A 27,358-nucleotide genomic window follows, 5' to 3' on the forward strand; every position below is an offset into this window, starting at 1 on the left:
CAGTTATCTTAGTGCAAAATATCAGTCATGTCTGTGCTTTTATTATTTTGGTTTACTGCAGAGTTATACACAAAATGGGGGAGAACACTAGACACGCATTCACTTTCCATGCAAAATATCCATTAAAAGCCATTTAAATTTTGCCTTGTTAACATTACCTGCAGTTTTTTTATGAGAAGATAGGTAGAACATGATTACTTGTCATGAATGAAGAGCTGCCTTGTGCCATTGAAACTCTGTACTTGTTTCTTCTCTGAAAAATCACAAATAGAACTGAGCTTATATGAAAAAATAGCTCAGTTGCTGGAAAGCAACTTTAAAGAAAAATTATGTTCATAGACATGCAGGCAGTAGCTTGAAAAGCAGCTTTTATAAAACACATTTTATGTTTACAGTCGCTCAGTGGCTGAGAACACAATACTTTCAAAATATGTTTAAAACCACTTTGTGGCCAAAAGAACAGCTCTTACTGAAAATATATTAATGTTCAGAGTCATTTTGTCATAAGAAAAAAGCAACTTCTTGTTAATTTTTATCATTTACAGCTGATCTGTGGCTCTTAACTATCAATAGGACCTGTTTTATGTTTACAGATATTATGTGCCCATATAAAACAATTTCTACATCTTTCACTACTACACTTAAACATGCCAATACCTTTCCCTGAGGAACAGTATAATTAACAAAAAAAAATTAACATATTATCTCAACAACTCTAATGTGGGATATATTGAACCTAAAGATGATTATGCAAATAGTAAGACTCCTCCTTATATACTGAAAGAACTAATACTCAACACCATTACAATTACCAACATACACATTTAGAGAAAACCCAACAGCTTAATTTAAATAAAGAAAGCATTGCTAGATAACCTAACAGAGGAGTTTGCACCAAAAGATGTGTGTGATGAAATATATTATTTGATTTATGCTACTCATCCAGAGTAAAGTCAGCTTATGGATAGAAACATAATGATTTTAACTGATGTGACATGAGTTTTTAACTTTGTCCACACAATCACACACACAGAATCATAGAATGGCTAAGATTGGAAGAGACCACAGTCTGGTCCACCCTCCCTGCAGGGTCCTGCTATAGCACATTGCACAGGATTGCATCCAAATGGTCCCTGAATATTTCCAATGAGGGAGACTCTACCACCTCTCTGGGCAATCTCTTCCAGTTCATGGTCACCTCCACAGTAGAGAAGTTCTTCCTCATATTCAGGTGGAACTTCCAGTGGATTGGTTTCTGGTTTTGGTTTCTGCTGCCTCTCTACTGCTTGGCATCACAGAGAGGAGTCTGGCTTCATCCTCTTAACACCCTCCCTTCAGACACTTACATACATAAATAAGGTCCTTTCTCAAAGCTGAACAGGTCCAGCTCCCTCAGCCTTTTCATGTAAGAGAGATGCTTCATCCCCTTAATCATCTCTGTAGCCCTCTGCTAGACCCACTCCAGGAGCTCCATGTCTCTCTTATACTGAGGAACCCAGAACTGGACACAGCACTCCAGATGAGGCCTCACAAGAGATGAGTAGAGGGGCAGGATCATCTGCCTCAACCTGCAGGTGATGCTTTTCCTAATGCACTCCAAGATACCAGTGGCCTTCTTGGCCACAAAGACACACTGCTGGCTCATGAACAGCTAGTTGTCCTCCTCCACAGAGCTGATTTCCAGCAGGTCAGCCCCCAGCTTGCTCTGATGCCTGAGGTTGTTCTTCCCCAGGTGCAAGACTCTGCTGAATTTCAGAAAGTTCCACTGTCAGTGTCTCTGACCTGTCAAGGTCCTTCTGAAGGACAGCACAGCGCTCTGGGGTATCAGCCACTCCTCCCAGTTTTGTGTCATCAGTGAACATGCTGATGAGGCATCTGACCCTTTATCCAAGTATTGATGAATAAATAAACAAACTGGGCACAGTGTTGAATCTTGGGGGACATCACTAGTGACAGACCAATTAGACCTTGTGCCATGATTACAACACTCTGGGATCTGCCATTCATCCAGTTCTCAATCTACCTCACTGTCTGCTCATCTAATCTGTGTCTCCTAAGTTTGCTCATGAAGATGTTGTGATAGACAGTGTCAAAAACCTTGCTGAAGTCATGGTAGAAATTATCCACTTGGAGGCTTGAATATACGTGAAGTAAGACTCAAACGTTTTACATGAGTTCAATGCCAATACTGACATTTTGGTACTGTAAAAATAGCTATCAGAAACCAGTTATCCAGTGTTGCCATTTTTTAACAGCCCAAACTGCTCAGACATTTTGTTGTGTATATGTTTGTATATTCCTGTTTGCCATAGCTTTCATTTTACATAGGTTCTCCCACCCAATAGCATTTGTCAAATTTCTTTGTTCTACTGACATCATCCAACCCAGTGTGTACGAAAAGAAAATCACAGTATGACAATAATCACAATCCTTTAACCAAGCAAGTCTTGATTCCCCTGACTTTTATCTAAACATTTTTTTTCTTTTTTTCTTTTTTTTTCACACAGTGAAGCTGTTTAGGTTGCCTAATGATCTATCATAGTGTCAAGAAACATTTTTCTTTCAAAAGTTTTTATTGTTTATCTGTGATACTCTCTTGAAATCTCAGTGTTGGGTTTTTCCTAATTTTTGTTTTGTTTCACATTTTGTGCAATGTCCCATATAAGGGCAAAAATACTTTCTGAGAAAAGGCTAAGGAGCCCTAACCTGCCTTTCCTTCTTCTCCTTCCTTAAAACTCACCTTTCTTACACAGTGGCTAAAAAAACTTAGTCTGATGATCAGTGAAGTAGATGTTTCATTTCATAATTTAAAAAAAAAATCAAAAAGACAAGAGCTGTAATTAAAAAAGCAGTTGTTAGTAAGAAATCAGTGAAATACCAGTTGTCATGGGTAAACTGCCATCTGTCATAGCCCCTGGATGGAGTACAGAAAGGTAGTGATGGGACATGAATTTTTCTAAAAAATGGCCTGACTGACCCAAGCCACCAGGTCTGACCCAGGCGATGGACAAATCTGTACACTGCAACAAAGTACTGAATTAAAGGACATGTGAATATGACCCTATAAGGTAGGATTCAGTATGGTTTTGCAGCTCTTCATATAGCTGCTCTTCACGAAACTTATTATTGGGTTCATCAATGAGTATATAGCTCTAGATTACTTGTATAGATTAACAGTATCTAAATTTCAAAAAAGCTTTCAGCAAGGTTCCTAAGCAAAGACACTTTAAAAAGAGAAAAGAAAGATTAAGACACAGGAGCCTTTCCTAAAATAATATTCAATTAAAAAAAGGACACAAACAGGAGGAATAAATTGCCAAACTTTATGTGACAGAGGGATTGCCACTGGCATCTCACTTGGATCTGAATTCATAGGTTGCCAGTAAAACAGAATATATGAACAGGTGACAGCTGGACAAAATGAAAGCTTGTCTGCAAAGTCTTACAGGGGAATCTTAACGTAGTATGTATCTGAGAATATCGAACTTCACACTGAGAAAAACAAGGAGGAAAAAAACCAACAAAATTTATCAGTACTTTCACAGAGGTGGGTTGTAGCTCAGTAGCCTGTTAAGTCTTGATCCTGAGATCACTGTGGAAAATCCTCCAAAGTTTTCATCTCAGTGATCAACATCAGACAAAAAAGGAAAATGATCAGTGGGAATAATTAGACAAGAGAAGGTGGATTAAAAAAACATAGTCAAGATTTTTTTATCTTGGATATGACATCCAATTCCTATCATGATATCTAAAGACTTGATAACACCAGAAACAAGCATGAAGACCAGGGTGGAGATGGAGGGACTTCTGACAGGTTATACTGTCCATTATCTGTCAATGATTGTGTGTAATGCCATTCAAAAATATCTTTGGTCTCAATGGATTCCCAAAGTAATATCTTCTGCAACAGCCTCAAATACACTCTTGGAAATCCTTAAAAATATATTGCCGGAAGCTAGGAATCTATATCAAAGGAAGGATCACTCAGTAATTCCTCCAATGCCTTATAGTCCTACCTTCCCCAGCCTCTGCTCACTGTAAGCTTCAGGCTAAACTCAGGGACATGATACCAAGCTAAGCCAAACCAGAGTGGAGGTTACTACCCACTAGTTCCTCGGGTTAGTTCTCTCTGTATTGTAATTCTTGCACATGAAACTACATAGATGGATATATTAAATATATGTTCTGTTTGTGGATGTATATACATCCACATGTGTGTATATATATACATATATATATGTATGTATGTATATATATATATACACATTCCTTTTCAATATTCAAATACAAGCCAATGTTTAAATAAAATTCAATTAACTATTCAATTCGGAAGGAAAACTGCCAGAAAATTTATAGAGACTACTTTCAATTGACAGTACCATGGAAAGTAAATCCATAACACTCTTCAGATAGCTGCCTTACACCATGGAGGAACACAGTAAAAATAACTTGATTCCTGCTTTCTCTTATTATTAACCATTTTAGTCTGCCATGGTGACCTGTAGTTTGTAGAGTCCCCTCTAATCAACAAGGAGTTAATCTAGTGGAAAAGTATGAAATGAAATTGCTTAGGAAAGAACATATGGCATGTATATATTATGGAATTGATGGGTTTACTACACCCATAACCCATAGCTTATCTATGTATAAGCATAGAGAAATAATGGAAAGACCTTAGAAAACAATTAGGACACCGTGACAGTAAAAGTTATAAATTTGCTGTTAAAATCAGCATATTCAGTGAAATAAATGTGTTAGAAATGCAAATTAATTCCTGTGCACATTTTTACGTATAAAAACATAAAAATGTATAATAATATCTTTCCTTGAATATGTGCTTAATGCTGCTATGCCCCCATTCTCAATCATCTGTACTGATAGCTTTAATAAGGGGATAACCTTGGTTTAAACTCATCATATATTTGCATGCTTACGTCAACTGTATTGCAACAGAAGCTGGCACAGCTGCCCGAAGTAACAACACAGTTGATTAAACTACACTTAAGGACAACATATTTTGCTAATACTAACTTATAAATGGGAATATTAGTGCCCCAGTTTCAATTGTCATAGATAAATCTCCATTTCTGATTTGTTCTACATTTTGAAATTTATATTAAATCAAGAAAATATTTTAAAATAAAGATATTGATAAAACCAATGCAATATCAGAACCCCCCACACACACACATTAGGAGTCCAGCTCTTAAGCTTGTATAAGTCTCTTACTGGGCATAAGATGACAGCATAGCAATCTCTGTTCTTAAAATATTAGTTCTGTGTTGTAATCTGACTCCATCTGCTGAGCTTTTCTGCAGAGAATATCACATCACTGTCCTTTCCAAAATAAATTCTTCACCATAAGGTATTCTGCACCCCATTTATTATGTGAGCAATTCACTGTCAACTTTGGAGGTAAAGATAACCTTCCACAACACGAAAACTGTGGCCACTTTGAAAGGATCAGAAAAAACAGAAGTCATAGATGAGTACAGCAGTCTTCATGTTACAGCATTACGTAACCAAAGGGCTTTTCAAGAGAAGATCTTTTTTGTTTGTGTCTGGGATTGATTTTTCTCTCCATAATATAAGAGCAGATTACAGTGCATGTATGGAAGGAACAAGGCTAGCTGGCCATTCAAGCTTTGGTATAAAATAGGTTTTCATCCCAGCTCGTAGTGAGTAACCACTGTTTTAGCATTTTTTCTTGAGAGCATATGAAGCAATTTGGCTCCCAGTAAGGAATGCTCTGCTAAGTAAAAATAGCAATCCTAAAATTATCTCTTCAGAAAACAACCTAAAAGATATACATTACCACTATCTTTTTTAAGGAGTACTATTGATAAAAAGGAAAAACAAACAAAGCCTAGAGTACAGAAACTGTAGAAGAAACTTCAATCTGTCCTCAATGTAAATTTGAAGGGAAAAAGTAAATTTTCACCTGCAACATGTGTGAAAAGTAACACAAGTTCTAAGAAAATCTTCCATGAAAAACTTGGACATGACAGATATGTCTAAATAATATCTATGTGAAGAAAACCAGATCTTGAGGATGCTACAAATTTTCATTTTTTTGCACATTTTCCAGTAAAACATTACCAAGGCCCAGGATAAAGTTGATGCACAATTTTATTATAACTCTGTAACTATGCTATGCCATTATTCTGGCCATCGCAGACTCAGAAACAGCAATTATAATGAAGTCCAGAGACATCACAGAACTGAGAACCATGCAACCATGAAAATTTCTAAGGTGTGTAAAGGTTCTGAAAGACAATTTTTTTCCCAAGACTCCCCAGTCCCATACAGTCCTCTCTTATGGCTGCAGACTATTGTACCTCAAGGATGATTTATACAATTCACTTTATTTCATTGTTCAAGTGGAATATATATTGTGCATTTACATTGGATGTAGGATTTTATTAGCTACTTCTCAACCCCCCTGTTCTCCTTTCAACATAATCTCTGGCATCCGTATTTTGCTCCTTATTATCAATAACCTTGGGATAAAGTCTCAAAGTGAGAAAAACTTTACATTCAAATGTCATATAACAATAAAAGACAGCAAGTCACTAGTCACAAAAGCTTATCAGGCTCATATAAGTGACTAGTAAGGGTGAAAGAAGTCATGTTGCAGTGCATTTCCCACAATGAAAACAGTATGCATGAGTGCAGTTCATAATCAATAATGCTGTGAAACTGCAGTCAGTGAAGTTAAGGACATTTGGTAATTAAAAAGTGGCAACTAGAAAACAAAAATGGGGAAAAAAAAATGATGAGAGGAAGGGTTTATCAGGGTTTTTGCTTAAGCCAAGACGACCATATGCTGTACCAGCTGAAAAATCAAAGAGATTTTCAATGTCAGCCTCAGGCACTGGTAGGTTTAAGCATCTCTATAGGTGAAACTGAACAGTACTGATGATAGAGAGCAGTAGTTTTAGATCCTCTGAGAAATCTGTGCTTGCATAAGAAAGCATCAATAAGAGAGAACAAGAGAGTGGAAAGACCTACACTGGAGAAGGCACAATCTCCTGGCACATTACAAGCAACAGAAGGCACTTCTGGATATTTTTGCTGCAAGACAATCTAACAGAAAAAAAATTTATCTGCTTTAGTAACCACTAATTGAAGTTTAGGCTTCCATTTAGGGCACTCTTTCCTTGCCTTCCATTTTCTGAACAATTTTCATCCATCTTTTAATTGTTTTTATAGAGGAAAATAACATCTGTTATGAATAAATCTTCTAGATATAGTGAATGTTACTGAATAAAGTGAAGATCAAGAAGATCCACTTTTGCCATGGCATCTACTGCTGTTTTTCCAAAGGAGAGTAAATTGGAAAACATTTGTTTTAAAACATTGTATGTGTGACACAGCATGCTCAGTTGTATCCCATTTAGTCATGCAACTCCCCATCCATGTTAAAGTCACGATGTGCGGCAAACCTTAAAGAGTGTTTCCCATGAAATAAAAGTCCTGTTAGCATTTAATCTTCTACTGCACACATGTATTTAAGAAAATAAGAAAGGAAGATGGAGGGAGAGCATCAGAGTGTAAGAATGAATGCATGCACTGCGTTTCACTGTATAAACAGCATCATTCATTTTTATTTTGTTCAGATCTCTCTGATCAAGTTTTAAAAACAATTTAACAACCAACCATACACTCACTGACGAGAAAATTTTATTCTGACATACACCAAAATATAACAAATATTTTTCATCTATGAATAATACAACTGTAAGTAATATCATTATGCATCTCTATAGGGTAAACAATATAGGGAATTTATAGACAAACTAGTGAACTAGTCTCTACAGTTGTATAAGACTAACATGATCATCCCTACACGTCTACTCACATTTCACTTTATCACAGTATACCAAACCTTATCACAAATTTTAAAAATCTACCTCTTTAATTCTGTATAGCAACTTGTGTAGACAACCAGTTGCCTCTCAGATTCACTTAAAAAAGATCAACGCTTGAGCTGCAGAGTTGAAGGGGAACAGTATCCCTCTGCCATTTCAGACTCAGAAAACTTCCAAAACTGTGAGCAACTACAGGGAGTATTAAATGACTAGTACTGGCTTGTGAAGTACTTGGAAACGACAGTTTAGGAGAGAAAATGGCAATAGGCTGGAACTAACACTGGGAAGTTAAAGGACTCCCAAGGCAGAACAAATTAATTTCTGGTATCTGCAGGGAAACCCAAAATGCCATCTGGCAGCAGGACACAAGCAGTGTGCTTATGTAGCAAATATGCTGCTCAGGACCACTGCAGAATCAGCCATCAGGCAGAGACTCGAAGGGCCCATTAATTCTATTCTCCTGCTTCAAAGCAGGATTGATGCTCTTTATGTCATTCCTGGCAAATATCTATCACATTGTAAAAATTCTTCAAGCAAAACCTATTCCAGTGCTTCAGTATCCTTACTACAGTCCACCTTTCTTTAGACAGAAAATGATTCTGTCCTCTGTATACTAGGTTTTTGAAAACTTACCATGTTCCCAGATGATCTTTTTTTTTTTTAGCTTAAGAATCTGATGTACTAATGATTTTCTTGGACATTAGGTTCTTGTCATCTTGAGTCGGTCTTGCAGACTCCCATTCTTGCATTGTGAACGAGGTGAGGACAATCATTACTTTCAGCATGCACAGTATAGCAGGACTTAAATAAAGAATTGTCCCTAATGCATAATTAAGAGATCATGCAAGTGCTGTAGGAGTTTAACAGCCACAAAGAAAAGAAAGTTAAATGACAAAAATTAATCTAATTCTGTACAGCAAACAGTTAATTTAGTCAAGGAAGAGGGGGGAATGCACCTCAATATGTGACATAAAAGATTTGGGGGTATGGAGAATCCCTGGACTTCAGCATACCTTCCTTGACTATCTCTTTCTATTCTCCTGTCCTCAAGACTTAAAGTCATTGGTACTCATTTTGGAGGAGAGTAAATTTGTAAATCGGCAAACAAAGCTAAAAGAAAACTGTAATCTGCATATTTCTAAGCACAGAGCATTAGAAACATCCCTAATAATAAGTTTTAGAAGGTATATTTTTATTTCATCCTTATCTTTCTTTCCTCAGCAGGAAACGTACATTGAGACAATTAAGTAATAGGCAATTAGTTATCAAGTGTTAAAGCTTCTTACTCACCCACTGGAGACATTTCTGGGACACTGGCAACATAAGGCCCATCCAGAAACCTTGGCTCATTATCATTAATGTCCTGCACTTTGATGATGAACTCTGATTCAGGCTCTAGTGGTTTCTTGGTGTCAACATCCACAGCCTGAGCTCGGAGTGTGTAGAAAGGTTTTTCTTCTCGATCTAGGCTCCTTATGGCATGAATGTCTCCTGTGGTCTCATCAATAGTAAAAACCGTGCCAGCACCATCTCCTGAAAGGGTATATTTAACAGTGCCGACTCCCTTGTCCAAGTCAGAATGAAGCTTGAGAACAAAAGGAAAAATGAAAGGAAGGGAAATAACATTAATGACTTTTCCTAGGAGTTTGTTACTCATTGCAAAAATACAGAACTCATTCTTTTCTGTCTTAATTCATCCATTTCTACCTTAAATACCAAGATGCACATTTTTCTGGCTATTAGTATGATAAATCTCTATTTCTAATTTGAAAAAAACTCATATTTGAATACAGCTGCTTAGACATTTTTGTCCCTTTGATCAGTGTCTATACTACAATAATGTGGCCTTAAACATTACTTTCAATGCAGGAATTTTTAGAATCCAAACACAGTATGATGAACTTCTTTCTCAGATGCCTTTATGTGCCTCATGTTCATCCTTTAAATACATCTAAAAGCTTTGAATAGATACTCAAGGTTACATTATTGATGCTAAAGTACTTTTTAAAATATACGCCTGTTTGTCCCATCTAATGAGGACTAAAAAGAACTACTATAATGGACACTGGTTGGAAAGGAGTTTTCAAGAGTGAATTCCCTTAAGCAGAACTGTAAAGCGATTATGGATATAGACTTTATTTATATGATGTACTGCCCAAGGTGAAACACAAGAGAGGAACTACGGGACATGAAAGGAGATTATGTAGAAAATGAATTACGGGGAAACTAAATGGTTTTGGTAATGGGGCAAGAAGCTAAGCTACAGAGAAAGAGGTAAAGGCAATTATTAACATTTATAGCTATTCACTTGAAATTGAAAATAGGTCCTTGTGACTGTGGAAGAGGTCATGGTTTGTGGCACAGAACAAACACAAACATAGTTTCTTCTTTGTCTACTTTTTCATCCCATCATTCTTGCTCAGTGAATATACTAGATTCTGATCTTTCATCTAGCTGCCCCCCACATGCAATTTTAAATTATCTCTCCAATCCAAAGTAAAGTATTTTGCTTCTGAAGTGTTAAGTATTTCCTTGCTTGCAAATGAAAAGATAACACAGTCTGAGATAATTAATGTCGGTGTCTTCCTCATCGTTTTAATTTAAGTAACTCGAAATTTCCTACTGTTTCATTATACCCTTCTCAGTAAAAGCTTGGTATTTTCCTTCCATCATCATATGCAGACTTACGGACATACATAGAAAGAAATAAAGATATAAAAATGATTATAAAAAAGCTGAAAGAATAAACTTTATAGAGGGAAGTTTAGAACTTCATAGAAGGAACCACACAGTTGTTTTACTTATGTCTCTTTTTTAAAATAAAATTTATTTAAGCTTCATTTTGAAGACTACCTTGATTCATATTCCTGGAAGTAAGAATATCACGAAGCAAAAGAAAGAGGTTTCAAAGCAGGAATTTGTAAAGAGGGAAGTATGACAAGATTATAGTCCCTACTCCCATCTCCTGTTATAAGATTTGGCACTAAAGCTGAGATGGTTGAGTGTTTTTCTGATTACCAGCTACAGGTTTTATGTTCAATTAGTAACAAATCAGGCAGCATTGGATGTTTTATCTGAGACTGTGAATTATACTAGAAACAATTATAGTTGCTTTCCCTAGCTGGGGAAAAAGCTAAAAAGTGTAATAAGAAACGGGCAAAGCAAATGCTCCCAAGACAAAGGAAGAGTGAAATACAGAGACAAGCCTAAACATAGCTTGCTTTTTTTTTTTTCCCCCCCAAATATGTTGGAGATAAAAAGCTTTATAACTGTCAAGATTAGCAATTCTACAGTTACAGATGTGTTTACTGGGCTTCAATAGCATCACTCAGCTAGTATAACCTAGGAACTGTTCCACCTATTTGAGCAGAGCTGTGTTGCTCTGCATTACCTGGGATCTGTCACATTCTATTTATTCATCAAATCATGCTAATCTGGCAATTTTGATACAGGCTTCCTAGGTACTATTGCTGAACAATGGGCAAATGCATGTTATTTGTAACCCACACTGAGCTATGTAATTTGTGGGGCAATTCGACATTACAAAGTGTCTAATTACTGTAGGAGAATAGTTGATTGATTTAATTTAAAATGAATCAAATTATCCAACAATAAAAGGTTTGGAAAACTGAGATTCAGATGCAAGGATGAAGAGCAAGGAGCTAGCATTAGTTGTACTTACACAACGCTAGAAAACAATCCTAACACTCAATGTCTGAAATATTCTAGAAAGCAGTTTAGGCTAGAGAAGTGCTTTCTATTGTCTCTTTGATTTATGTGCTACAAGCACTGGAAGAAAAGGTTTTTATTTTTTTGTGCTGAAAGACACATAGAAGATTTGTGAGAGACTAGATTTTTTGACACTGCATCCAACAGCAGTTTTAGTTTTATATCCCACTTATCCTTCTTGTTTGTACTTGCTTTCTGATTCTTGAACTCATGCTATTTGAACAAAACTACAGGGCAAGAGAACAAGTGCTCAGTTCTAACCTACTCTCCTCCCCACTATCTGTTTACATTTCAGAATCACATGAATTTTCTGCAACATGGTTATACAAATGAATGTGTTCAGACAGATTTTCTTAATTTTATGTTTTCCCTATAAATTCTGAATATTAAAAATGCAGCAAAGATTTGGAAGTGTGAGTGAATTGTTTCTACTTTTGCTGAAAACTATACTGTTATTCTCACTACCTAAGTAACACAGTTTAGTGTCAGATCTTTGGGCAAATCTGCCCCAAATGTAAAATTAGTAACTCCTTACAGCAAACTTTGTTAGTGCAGAAAATCATGAATATTTTTCTGTGATGGCAGAAAAAGATGTATCATTCCATAATTCTTGCTAAAGTGTGCAAACAATAACCCATATGGTAAAGAAATGACTGATTAAAAAATAAATTATGAATAATAGTATGGATAATATTTTAAATATATTGAATAAATCTATGCAAAAAACCTTTTTTTTAAATCATAACCAATACCAGAAGTCAAACTGAGTCAGTTTACAAGTCCATGGGATCTAACAATCTACTTCATCCTATAATAAGCTGAAAGTTAGTTTGCTTCAGAGGGAATGAAAAGTTGGTAACAAGTTGCTGCTAGCACATCTGGAAAGAACGATTCATTCAGTTTTTCTGACAATTATGTCCAGTTCTTAACAAGAATTATGATTGTATTTTAGCAATAAATTAAGGTCTTACTGCTTCACTAACTCAGTTTTATAAGTTCTGTGTCACTTCAAGAATTCATACATCTGCACAAATGATTTGATATTACATATGAAACCACAAGAAAGACCAAGAAATGCATTTAGTAATGTACTTCAAGAATTGCTTTATACTCCTAGGTAAATTCAACATCGCAGGAGCATGGATCAGGTGTACTTGTTCCTCAGTATACTGAGGTTTTGATTTGCTCCTCAGTATCCTATACATCTGATCCTCAACTTTTCACCTTCTCTTTTCTTACACATTTTAATGGCTTGCATTAATGCATTTACTATGATTTAGAAAGTCAAATGAGTAAATTCATACATACACAGGTAGAGCAATCAGAATCAAAAGAAACTTAACAAATTGCAAGATAGTCTAGCCTTAAAATGAAGCAATCACTATAGCCCTACAGAGAATGCAAGAATAAGGGCTATGACATCCATTAGGATTGCTGTGATCTTAATTTCACACCAATGCAGACATTGAATAGTTGTTGTATGTTTCCTTTTCTGCATTTCCCATCCACATACAATGAAAAAAAAAGGTACAGAATGAATGAAAAAGTTTTAAATGTCAAGGATTGTTTGACATCCCTAAATTGATATACTCATCCTGTGATATACTCAGATTCTAGGTCTTATTCCACTGCCAATTTCAAAAGCTGAAAAAAAAAATCAGTGTCCCAATTTTTTGTTTGTTGCTAGTAAATCAATTTAAATGCTATATTGTAATGCATATCCAGACTGAAAAAAAATGCTAAATGTTCCAGGATATTAACTCTTCCTTTCCTACACAACAGAATTAATTATCCATCCTACATCTGTTACCTTTACATAATTTTCTTTATGCAATATATTTTGGGACCTTATTCCATTATTTACTCTTCCTGTATCTACTTCTCCCTATCTCCATTTATTCTGTAGCCACCAGCTCCTCCCTCTGTCCTTTCTTAGGTAAGATACACAATGAAAACTATTTGAGAAATCTAAACAACTATTCAATTACCTAAGACTGCAAACACCGAATGATGCCCTGAATTGAGGAAAGGGAAAAAAAGTGTGTATAGTAAGCATAGACACGAGCACAGCTATTTTGGCAGACCTCAACTGCAAAGGTCTGTATTGAAACAGGGATACCCCCTACAGGACAGGAGGGTGTAAATTAGTCTAGAAACCTTTGATACTAACCACTTTACCAGACTTTCTATTTGGAAGGTTGCTCTTCTAAAATATAATTATTCTACACATATTTTCTATTGACAAAATCTGTATGGTCTACACAGATTTTGAAGTTTCTTTTAAAAATTGATAATTAGAATCTAATGTACTGCTTTTACAAAAGCGTATTTATTCCTTCTCTCTAAAAATACATAACCCTGAATTTTTTCCCAAGATAAAAGAGGAGGGGCAGTGTCAGAGACTTGAATTTAAGAAAATTGAGAAAGAAAAACAACAGTGCTAATCAAATTACAATAAAGTAATTTTTCTTTCTTCCCCTCTCCATTACAGACACATTCCCCTTCAGAGGACATTTTGAAATAAGGGGAAATCTTCTCACAACACAGTCAGTGCAAATGTTTCCTGATCCTAAAAATTTGGATAACCTAGGGCATCTTCTGAAAAGTCAGTTAACATGCATTAGTCAGACAGGACTAAAGCCCTAAAGCTTGTGTTGAGAGGAGTTTGGATACTGCTACAAAATGGGTCGGATGAACGACAATCTGCAAAATAGGTATGTGAAAACAAGGAGCAACTAAAATCAAAGAATCATAGAACCATTTAGGTTGGAAAAGACCTTTAAGATAGCTGAGTCCCACTGCAAAATGATGAGGTAAAAGAAAGGTGAACAAAAGGAGAAAAGAATTACTTTTTTTAAAGGTCATTTGGAAAAGAGGTTTTTGTTTCCTTTTAAAGCTGAAAATTACTTGCAATAGGAAGAGGTGTCTTTGTACCATCTTTATACAGGTCTTTATGAGAGACTCCCATCTGTGAGCAGACTTTCTTAGTTCTATGAGAATTTCAAACAACAATTAAAAATGTCAGTTAAAGGATGTGTGTGTCTATATATGTATATATAAGTATTTGAATTAGTAAACAGTTCATATCTTATCATCATGACTAATTTTCTTGGGGACGTATTTCTATGTTCTTTTTTTGTTTAGTAAAATATTTACTTCCAAGAATTGGCATTCTTCTGACTAATTTTTACAAAACCAGTAATAGACAACATGGTTCTGCATTTTAGAATCTCTTTCTGTCCAAATTAGATTAGAGTACAATCTTATTCAAGAAGAATTAAACAAAAATAATTTATACTCTTTTTCTAATGAATTCTGTTTGGCAAATAAAGTTGTTTTTTAAATTAAAACACTAATTATCCAATTAAATAGAACATTATCTCCTTATGTCATGGGGATTCAGTCTAAGCATACTGAGTCAGAGCAGACTTTTCCAATACTACTTTTTCAATATTATTGAAATAATAAAAAAATATCAATACTATTTTAAAATAATTATGCAAGTAATTATATATGGAAATTCTAAGTTGTATATATGTCTGACTATTATTTTTGCATCATCATTTCAATTGGAGTTGATACATATAGAAACGTTGTGTTCTGGTCCTCTTAAACTTTAATGTAAAATGAATATCAGAAGTAATTTTTTAATTAAATTATTCTTACTGATCTCATGTAACTCCATGTTACAATGTTCTCTGTGTACATATATTGATAAGTTTAAGTCCACAGTTATGCTGAACATCATCTGGGAGAAATTTTTTGCAGAATGATAACAGGTGATAGGACCATGAATCTGGGCAGGTGTTACCATAGTAAAGTAACAACATAATCACACGTTCCAACAAAAAATTTCACTATTACCTATTAGACAGCAATAGGGGACAAAATTTGAGGAAATTTATCAACTTGCAATTTCTTCTTTGTCCAGTGTAATCTTATACATCCTACTGAAGTAATATGAGCTGTAATGGAGCATGCAGCTGCTGATGTCAGTTCAGTAGAAAATTATTTCACCATCTCATCAAATTTTTATAAGTTTAGGATTTTTCGAAGTACGTAACAGGAACCAAGCAAGGGATTGAATCTGAAGCCCTCACACTCTAAAGACCTTGATGGATCAGATGGGAAAATGGTTGTGCCATGTATCCTCATTCATAGGTGTGGCCTTTCTTTTCACTTCTGTGTACATGAAATCTATGGTAAGCAGTCCTCTGTTTTGAGGAAGCCTGTGGAAGACATTACCTGTTACAAATGGATGCATTGCAGTTGGCACCAGTAGAGTTGATTTGATTTACACCTTTGAAAGCACTGGCACTCCCTCTGTACTAGTGCCTCACTGGTGGTACAGAGGGAGTGCCTAAGGTGTTCAGTGGATAAGCGGTAGCATAATGTTGATACCCAAAACAAAGAAATGAGGGAAGAGCATTTGCCCCAAACAGGAGTCTGGGGAAAAAATTGTCACAGCTTTAGGTGGGAGATAGTTGGATTCCTATTCAAGGCAATACTTTTTTTTTCATGAAAACTAAATGAAGATAACATTACAATCAAATTTTACACACTTATTATTTAATTGTGCAAGATCTCAAAAATGCTAGATGGAATTACTGTTATCAATTAAAATTGTAAGTATGAAGGGGTGGTGATCTTTTCAGGAAGTATATTTCCATTTTGAAAGAGGAAACGCTGTAAGAACCAAACAGATATAAATCTCTCTAGATACCACACACTGACAGTAATACATTATTTTGTACTACATTCTCTGTGGTATCCCTTCTACAACATATATAAAATATCAATGCATGAAAATATGAATTATCCTGTATAATAAATAAAATAGTTAAATATAATAAATAAATATTATAAAATTATATGATAAACAATAATAAATAAATATAATAAAAATAGACACTAAAGGGTTTGGAAGTCTTTACATGACATATTTTACATCTAAAGCAAAATTTGTTAGACACCCATTAGAAAAGACTTTATAAATTCTAATGACAGTCTAATTATATCATCAGATAACCACTGTTCAAAAAGCTGAGAACAAGAAGGAACTTTATATTGCAAAGTGTCACTGAAATTAAGCTTTTGGTAAGGTTAGATATTTTCAGTCTAAAATAAGCTGTTTATATTTGTGAAGTGACATGACAAAATCTGTTTTCTTTCAAGGGTGTGTGAATGTGATCCATTTTCTGTAGAATTATACTCTATACATGTCTTAAGCTACAAGGCATGAAATCATGGTTAACTACTTGGGCATTACACAGAAAATACCATTAGCATCAGAGGATACATGCTTGATTCATCATCTCACCTAGTAATGGGTCAAGACATTATGTACTTGTTTTTTTTCTTGAGATTTAATTTCTCATGGAAGCCATAACTACAGCCTGTCAGTTGCATGACCTTTTTTCTCTTGCAGGAATTGTCCTGCTGATGCCAATAGGAATATGTTTGTATAGCTATAGGATTACCTATGAATATGTCATAGGGAAGAAAGTGTAGGGTATGCCATTCTGTTTCTGAAATGACAGACAAAAAGACAGCTGCCTGGTTTACGACTGCCATGCTGCTGGAAGAGATCATGACTAGTACGAAAAAAATATATACCCAGCTATGTAATAATAAACATCTAAGGGCACAGTATCCATGAAGTCAGTTATCTCCTGCTGTTAATCAGTCCCTAACACACGAAACTGTGGTTAGGAGTTAGCTGACCTCCACAGTCACAGAAATGGTGCATGTGAACACACACAAAGTGAATCCCAAGCCTAACTCTTGGTCCTTGACTCAGCTGCACAAAATCTTTAGAGGCAGCTTCTCTGTCAAAAGCTCAGTATAGTTCCTAGGAGTGCACCCTGCTTAAGACTCCCTAAACTAGGTTTACTCTACTTTAGGAAGTCACAATTCTACAACATACAGAGATATGAAAGAACACAAGATCATTATACAGACTCCAGTTGCATTACCTAGTAGTCTACCTATGCTGAAATTTTCTTAAAAAAAAAAAATATCACTGATAAATACACACCTTTCAAGTACTTTCAACAGGATCTCTTTTATAAATCAAAATTTCAGATTCTTGTAGTTAGAACATGAAAAGAAAGATTAGAACTGTAGGGTTTCCTCCTTTTTGAGGAAACACATCACTGGAAATATATGCTGAAAGAGTATCAGTTTAAATCCATTACATTTGGAGAGATCAAAGATTATAAACTGATTATAAAAGTTTATGCTTAATTTGACATTGAGTGGAACTTTAAGTAGCAAATTTATCTTCTGCTGTTTAATTTTTTATTTATAACAGTATGCTCTTCAACTCCAGTTTGATCTTGGATGGGTTTAGAGCAAAGGCTTATTACATTCTGTTAGTGCTGATGAAGCTATCCTCAGTTTGATCTTTCTCTTAATACAATTTTTTTTCATTATTTCAAATATTTTTCTTCACTGCATAGCAAATTACCTCCCTTCTTATGTATTTAAATTTAATGTTATGTTAAATACAGAAAACTTGTTCTGTAAATCACACTTGCTCTAAAGCTCTGTCAGTTAAGGTGTCTCTTTTTGTTTCATAATGACACACTAGAACAGGTAGGGAATGACAGAGTAGAAAGATTTTGCCTCAACTTGTCTATCACTGTGACAAGGCATACAATCACAAACTATTTGACCACTTCTCTCTTCTAAACAGGGAAAAAAATTCTTAGTTATAGCATAGAGGTGAAATATATCAATTTTAACACATATGTTAGAGGGATAATTTTATGGCCTTCACAGGCAGAGAATTTTATGAGTGAAACATAGTATCTTCTGAATTTTTAACCATTTTGTATTAAGCTGGCCCAAAAAAACCTAGGCAAATATGCATCTGTGATACACACACACAAAAATCCCCAAAATAATCCAGCAGTCATGAATGAATAATGCTTGATGTGCAAGAGATATAGGAATAGAAAGTACAGCAAAGAAACTGAAAGACTTTTTCTGTGTCTGATGCATCAATTCCAAAAAAGCATAATCACATGAATCATGTTCCAATTGCAAGATTTCCTCATAACAATATTTTTGCATTATCACATAGCAAGTGTTAATTTTCCTCAGGTTCCAGAAGTAGTGTAGGAAAGGGTTATGTCGTATGTATTTCCTTCATTTTGATGAAGCAATACAGATAATTGACACGCTGCATATTTTGCATTTTCTTCTAGTTTGAAACCCAGATATAATTGTTTTTTCATGTTTTGAAAAAATAATAAAAAATTATCTTTCAGTGGATTCTTTTAACTAATAGACCTTTGTATGGGAAAAAAGGAAGTTTCTAAGACACAAGTAAAAGCATCAGATAGAGTTTGTTCTTCAAGCTTGGATTATTTAAAACAACCAGCATTTATATAGCATTAGGCAGACCTGAATCAAATCCTGGAAATCCTGTATATATTCTAAGTTATGGATGCATTCATATTTCACATATCATTAAGCTACACTGTGTAAGAATGGTATGCCTTCTTTTTAATAGAAATGTCACGCCTAGGTACTAACAAGCAAAAGAAAAATATCTTCCACAGCTCAAGGCTAAATCATTTCTGCTTAAATGGAGCAGTTTAATTATAAATCTGAATATAATTGTCTCTGCTGGATTTTCCCAATGCAATGTTTAAAAACATGTGTTGAGTTTACATGAAGTTATATGGTAGCTATAGCCATAACTTGCAAGATTTACTCGTGTTTTTAATGAATAAAGAAAAATCTTCATAAAAATCAGTGGAGTATACAGTGTAATACATAAAGAATTTTAAAAGCTTTATAATTTGGAACAGAATTGTTCAGCCTCTGTAAGATCTCTGTTTTCTATAACTGAGGCTGTACTAATGTTTTATACTGAAGAGATGAAAGAACCACCACATCTGCTGCTGCTATTGGGGATGGAGGAGGAAGAGAAGAGTGTAGAGTCATTTTATCTGAGAGACAAGAGGGCAGAAAGGTTATTCCTACAGAGAACTTGGAAGAGGGAAGAAGCAGGAGGTGAGGAATAAGAACTGTGTCTGGGTGAGTTTATATTCTATCCTTTTTCTGAGAGACTGCTCAGTGAAACCAGAGATGTTAATTTGTTTCTAATCCTCCTGCATATGGTACTTTGAGAAGTCCTGGGGAAAGTAATTTACAGGGGCAAAATCCCTTCAGTCTCCTAGGAAGTGTAACTGTGTCCATAAAGCCTAAATCTTGGAATTGAAAAACTCAATAGCAAAACTCCCATTGTCTCCAATTTTATTCCATAATAATTAGGGCCTTGCAAGTGCTAGCAGAATACTTTCCTGCAGAGCATTAGCACAGTTCTCTCCTGCAGACTGAGAGCAAACATTCTCTTTTGTTTAAGTTCACACACTTAGGGAAATTTTATTTCCACCTTTAAAAGTTTTACCAAACTAAAGGTCTTAAAATGGAAATAACAGAAGTCTTTTCTTATGTGGAAATCATTCACCATCTCTCTCTCTACACGTTCCCCGCCCTTTGATTTTCCAGAACTTCAAATAATAATATTTCTGTTAGGCAGAAATGACTGTGAAATCCTTCCACTGGTGCAGGAGTTAGTTGTTACATGAGAGGGGTATTATCCATTTATAAGTGTTCACAGAAGTAAGTCTTCTTTCGCTTACAAATGTTGTAGCTATTGATGGTGAAATTCACCTGCATTTGCAGTAGCTGTTAATTATGATCAAGGAAGTCATATTAACAAAGGGAACTTGGTTTTGGAAATTTTCCTAAAAAATATTCCTTTGGTTTGATAACGACACACATGCCTTTTTTGAACATAAGAACAGACTTGTCTACTAGAAAATAATCATTGTCTGGAGAACTTCTGGGCATCAAAGATCATCTTTCCTTTGCTATCTGCCTTTAAATTTTCACAGATTTGCAACACAGTTCTCAAGTTCATCAGCTTATGACACTTGGTCCAAATGTAGAAACAAGGTCTGAGAAACATGTCTGTACCTCTTCAAAAAGACAATTTAAACATTTTTACTCACTGAATAATACAGAATTTCTACAGCAAAAAAGGCACTTTAAGAAAACATACAATCTATTGACCATCCCTTTTAATTATACCTGAAAGACGTATGTATAGAAACTACATATTTATTAATGATAATGTAGAACACTGGCACCTATTTAAAATTAGACCAGATCAAATGAAATAACACCTGTTTGTTAATGAAACTCTTACTCTAGCAATATTTGTACCATAAAATGAGCAAAATTTAACAATAAAAGAGAATGTAGTCTAGTTTACATGACTACATCCAGTTCATTCGGAAAAGTAAAATATAAACACAGTGATTTTGTTTAAAACAAATCAAATAATGAAAAGGTAATTGTGTTTATTTACTACTGAGTTTGCCAAAAATTACTAAGCCAGAAAACAAGTGTTATTTCCGTTGGACTTTTTTCTTTTTTTTTTTTTTTTTGTAGAAAAAATACTCTAGCTAGACAAATTGCTGAATCTGTTGAAAGGTAGCATTTCTATTTCTATTAAAAAATTGATTATTAAAATATTTATTTTCGGTGCAAAGTTATTTGCTCATCATTTCTTTGAAGGATATCTGAGAATGACTGATCTTCTGCAGTATTGATTCAATGAATCAGAATAGGTTCAGTGTGGTGAAAACTGCCTTACAAGTGTATTCTTTTCTAAGGAGTGCTTAGAGTAATTGAAAAGTAATGAAGTCTACCGTTGAGGCAACCTGTGTTTTCCTATCTCATTCAGGAGGCAAGATCTATAATAATGGCCAGTCTTCGCGAGCGAAGATCCGGGGAAGGTCTTTACACCTTCCAGCCTGCGCATTGGATTTTTTAGGTGAGACACAGTGTGCGCGGAACTGAGCCCACCCTTTAATCCTAAGGTTCATCTGCCGGGGCCAAGCGAGCTTGGACGGTGGCAGCGAGGTCCTTAGGACGTAGGTGGGTTGCCTTTAAGGGCTAACGAGCCCCACCTGCCCGGGAGTGGCCCTGACCCGGAATCGAACCCGGGCCTTGGTGGTGACAGCGCCGCGCCCTTACCACTAGACCACCAGGGGCTCCACAAGATCTAACTACTAAACTATTATCATGTGTAACTATTTGTACATAGCAGGTACAGTCTTTACAAAGACAGCGTGCAAGCCACCCATGAAAAGCCACACAAGGTAGTACTCTGTAGCATTGCACTTTATTTGCATGTAGGAAATAACATGTAAGTGCCAAAACCCATATCCACAGCAGGGCATAGGTCTATTTATAACAGCCATATGCCACATAGAGCTTGTTCTGTTAAAGGAACACTGGGGATATGGATTCAAAAGGAACAGAAAAAGGCTTTATGGACAGAACTTCCCACCTTCCTACCCTCACCTTGCACATCTGCACAGGGAAATAGCTATCCTTGTTGAGCTACTATAAGATCCAGTTTACAGCTACATCCTTTACTCTAAAACTAAGTCTTTTGAGAGACTGGCTTAACAGAATAAAAAGAATACGGCATTCACTTGTCATGGACCTTTTTAAGCTTTCAGAACAGATTCATCTCTCATTGGCATCCAGCTGGTCTTATTTCGAGTGCTGTAAAATATGCTTTGAAAAATCATATAGCACAGAGAGAAAAGGAATTCAGGCAAGACCAAGGTTTTGATTTACTATATGTGTGCCTTAAAAGCATGTATTTTTTCATCTTAATGATACATTTACAGGAAACATGAAATGGTGTTGTGGGATGCCAAACACCTGCCAAAAAGAAATTTCATGCTATAAAATCATGAATAAACTATGTCCCAGCACAGTTACAGCCTTATCAGGATTATTTTCTTCTGTAAGAATTCATCTGAATACTAAATTTTCTAAAACTATTCTTTTAAAATGGATAAAATTAGTGAGACAACTCAATAAAGATTTTGAAATTCATAGATGTATCAAGTTTTCCTTGGTAATTTGTTCATTAACTTAATGAGCTAGTTAGACTGGGCTTAACCAGCGTGATTAAAAAGCCATTATAATACCAATCTCCCCTAAAATAAAAATAATCTTAAATTAGTTTGTTTTAAACAATACTTCTAAGTAGTGGTGCTTCCATTATTGGAACATCTGGTATCTGGAATAATAGTAATATACTTTCTTCATAATTTGATATACCAGCTGCAGCTAATGTAGCATTTCTGATTTCCTGGAGCACCTATTTTGTCAACTTTTAGTGTTGTGGACCCCTGGTAACAGTTCTGGTGCTTCTGACTCCTTTGTTAACAGCACCATGTAACTGACCATGGAATGTGGGATTCCTTGGGATTTTGCTTTTTCGGTAAGAACTCTTATCTTTACACCTGTAAAGACAAACGTTCACAACTTCATTCTTAAATGTGGGATAAATGTGAAATGAAAAAATGTATTTTAGAAGAAAAAACAATGTCAAAATCTGAAGATGTCTCTTCATTCCATAAATTAAAAACTGATTTGTTCATACACATGAATGAATGCAAAAATGCTGATTAACTTCCCTCTCAAAAAAATTCTGATACATGCCCTCTCTATTTAAGCAAGTTTGTTCTCAAAAAGCACTGTTTTCACTTTTAAGAAAGAGCAATAAAAAATATTTTTCAAAGATGGAAAAAAAATATACAGAGTGGTTCTTCTCTGTGATCTGTGAATGTCATTACTTTGATAGACAGATGAACCCGTGTTTCAGCCAGGCTGAGCTGTACAAAGCACAGCTAAGAGACACATACCTGTCTATAAAGAGGTTATAAAGGAGCAGTTACATGTCTCAACTGGAGGATATTTCTCCCCATGACTTCAGTGCAGCTTTCTAACATACATCCCTCCTCAGCACAGCAATGTAGACTCACCAGAATCATTGAGGAAAGGTTGTAAAGTGCTTCCAGATGACTTCCCAAAAATGCAAATAAACCTTTGTTTTCATAGCATTGCTGACTACATTTTGTGGATTAAACCTGCTGCTCCATCCCTCAGGAGAAATATGTGTGCCACGCCATGCCATGCCACGGCAGCAGATATCAACTCTTTCTCTACTTAGTCCACAAGAACTCCTACATTTTCTGGTTGAGCAGTACTGCCAGCTGCGAAAAGGATGGAAAAGTACTTTTCCCTGTGGACAGGCAAAATAATAAACTAGTCATGGCAACGGCAAATTAGCAGCACATATCGGCACTGCAGGGTGTATTTAGGATTTGTGTAGCAACACGCTGTGAGAGCCCCGGAGGTATTACAGACTTCAACAAAGGAAAGTTAGTGATGTTCAGGTTCTACAAACTCATGTTCATATAAGAGCTAGAGTTAATAACTTTACCTCAATTTAGAGAGCATTATCAACCCAACTTAGAGGAAGGGAAACAGACAAAAAAATAGAAAAGTACAAAGAAACCCAATGGTACAATTTGTAAACAGAATTCAGTGACTTTAATGGTAGTACTCCATCTTTCAGCTGCCTTCCAGCACAATAGCAACAGTACATGAGCACTGTTTGCTTTTCATTCAAGACATAAAACCTCAAAAGTCAGGGAAATGAAACAGAATATATAAAACTTCAGCAGAGATCACCTAAGAATTGATCAATCTCATTAACTCCAGCTGAGTTACTCAAGGAGAGTGAACAGAGAACAGAGAGATGCCAACTTAACAGAGAACACCAACTAAAGCAAGCTTGTCCTCCTTCCATATGAAACTGGGTCAATTCAATGAAGGTTTAAGGTCTAAAACACTAAAGGTCAAGACAGTGAAACTAAAAGACATATAAGAAGAAAATTCGGATTGCTAACGAGCTCAAAAGTAAATAACCAAATGAAGTTTCCCCAGCTGTAGGTTTTACACACAAACATGCACCCACAGATTGCCCATATGCTTGTGGAGTTTTAGAGTAGTTCTTTTCCTGGTAAGACATAGAAGGGAAAAATAAAAAAGAAGAGAAAAGAAGGGAAAAAAAAGATGACTGTGATCAAATGTGTAAATCATATGCTTTACTAATGGATGTTGCAAAACAGCTAGCAAATGTTTCCAAAAGAAAGAGTAAATGAATTTTACATAGCCAAGTATTTTAAAAATGCACATTTTATGAGAATCTTAAAGGAAAAAGAGATGGCATTTTAGACTGCGTTCTACATACAAGATTTCTCTATCACAGATTGTGAATAATGTATACATCCTTTTTCATCTCTTTCATGTATAAAAATGTATTGAAATATTAATTTTTGTAGTTTAAAAAATATTACAATCAGTATTTTTAGGAGCACATATTCAAAAGAAAGTACTGGCCTTCACAGGAATAAAAATATTGACAAGAGCATAAAAAAGTATTTTGAAAACTACTTAGCTTCTTCATAACACCTTGTATAATTTTTTCATACTAAAATTTTTATTTTGTACAATTCAATTTTAGTTGGACTGTTCTATTTTTCTTTCCATTTAAAAAAAAAATTAAAAAAAAAGAAATATACTTAATTTTATCATTCATTATTGAAGTGAAAAAACCTCTTTAAATAGACCATATTTTATTAACTAAATACTAAATAATTCTTCATTTCTCTGTCATGATTCTTATAACTTTGCCTTGTCTGTTTCATGGGTTTTTTTATCAATCAATTAAGATCAAGTCAAAATTTATTCCGGTGGAAGTCTCTCGGTGAATTCAACATAAATTTACTCTCTCATCATTTTTACTGTTCTTAGTATGTTTTTTTACAATGTGGAAAGTAATGGCTGAAAACTTTCTAACACAACTAAGACATGGAACTAACAAAAAGAAGACATACAGGCAAATGTAATTTTACTTGCAGATCCCACACAGGCACACACACATGCACAGGTGCAGCGCCTCTTTTGCCTCTGTACCTTGGAAGTTCATTTCTTATAAATCAATATCCTGATTTTGTGTAAACCATGTACAAACTTAGTACCTAGACTTTTCAAGGATTGTAGGCTATGAGAGGTGTGCATTACAAACATGAAATTATGACACATCGAGACATATAAATTACATAAAGATAAATATCATTAAGAGTTACTCCAAAATTGAGATCACTCTCCTGCTTTATACTACTTTTCTGCATAATTTCTTCCCCGTCATTGGATATTTGACTGTATATATCACTTTTCCTTGGTAGTTCTTTTTAAAAATAATGGAAAATTTAACTTAAATTTAAAGAAAGACAGCTGACTAAACATGACAGGACTCACCTAGCCTTGAGTAATGTCTCAATATTTATTTTTTATTAGACACAAGCTGTACCTATGTTAGCAAGTAACATGAACTGGTATTCTGTAGAATGAAGCAGCTGATGGTGAGGAATGATGCAGGTAATAAACGCATCTCAGGTTTTTTTGCTATGAACAAAATCTCATCTGGTTCAATGGACTAAGTGCCAATTCATGTAGTGCATCCTCTTGGCTCTTTTTTTTATCCAGAAATGATCTAGTTTGTACTCTCCAGGACCTCTCCTGATGTGAACAAAAGTACCATAAGTCTGAATGATCAAGAGATTTGCCTCAAAAATGTGTTTTAAATCAGAATGAAATGCTCATGGAGATTTGTCAGCTATCAGGTAATGATTCTGAAACATGGTTGTGACTTTAGTATTTGACATAATACGACTTCTTAATTTTGAAAGAATCAGAAATAATTTTTAAAGAAAGCTCCCATTTAATTTTTGGACCCATCTCAAAATGTTAAGTAGGTTTTGGTTTATGCCTGCATTATAAGGAAAGGGAATTTCTCTTTAAGTAAAGATATACATCTCTCATTAGCTGATTATAAAATTCATGGTGGTATAATATGAAGTTGAACAGGAAAAAATGAAACTCTACTTTAAAATCCCTGAATCTGAAAATAAACCTTCTGAAAATATTTTGGGTTAATAAATGTCAAAAGGTGTAGGGTATTGGCAGCATTTAAGCAAATGTCACAATTAACTTTCTTTGTAGGCATTGTTTTAAGCCCTTGCTCATCTTGCTCTTTAGCGTATAACCTTAATGAACATTAAGATCATAAATGACTTTCAGGTTTTTTTAAGACATTGTCATGATACACTGTCAATGGCTTTTCAAAATCTTTGCATAATTTTACCTTTATTTATCTTTGTAATTTACTTTTTTCCTGCAGTTTGAGCTACATTACTGGAAAGTAACACTGGAGATATAATTACCAAAGCAAATAGTTTCAGCCTATTTATTTAACTCACAGCATGCCCATCATTAACAAACATGACAGCAGACCCTACACAAACATACAGAATGAAAGAATCTTTCATTCCTATCTTTTGGATATTGGGCAGAGGGGTTGCACATGCCTTTTTCCCCAAAAATAATACCATTTTATATTTTCCTCAAGAATACAAAATTATCTGCACAATGCATAAAATGTGATCAAATTCAGTACACATTTCTTATTATCTTGTATAGCCTATAGGAAAAGTAATGCCAATAGGCTAATTACTTATACCATTATTTTTAACAAGTTTTTAAGTACTGATACTTAGATATAATTAAAGAAAATGAACACCCTGTCAGAATTATTTAATATACTGAGGAAGCCATTACTTCTGAATCAGTCTCTAGGGCTGGGCTCCACAAAGAAACATGTTAACAATCTATTTTAAGGAACACAAGTAAAGACCCATAAAGCATAATGCAGACAGATAATTGTGAACAGAATACTTTTGGTTTTCTGTTTTCTCTGTTATTTTAATAATTTTGTCATCTAGTTTGATGATCCATGAATACTG

General features: G+C 35.0%; 1 protein-coding gene across 9 annotated transcripts in view; it reads right to left on the minus strand.

The window, feature by feature from the left end:
• CDH12 (cadherin 12) overlaps positions 1 to 27,358 on the minus strand; it is a 518,528-nt gene that overhangs the window by 111,869 nt on the left and 379,301 nt on the right. For all 9 annotated transcript variants that reach the window (XM_050331367.1, XM_050331339.1, XM_050331330.1 and 6 more), the window contains one exon: positions 9,162 to 9,456. In XM_050331367.1, coding sequence (XP_050187324.1) covers positions 9,162 to 9,456 — 295 coding nt within the window. The remainder of the gene's footprint in view (positions 1 to 9,161; positions 9,457 to 27,358) is intronic.

Source organism: Myiozetetes cayanensis, unplaced genomic scaffold (genome assembly GCF_022539395.1).
Source record: "Myiozetetes cayanensis isolate MyiCay16 unplaced genomic scaffold, myiCay2020 scf1, whole genome shotgun sequence".
NCBI lineage: Eukaryota > Metazoa > Chordata > Aves > Passeriformes > Tyrannidae > Myiozetetes > Myiozetetes cayanensis.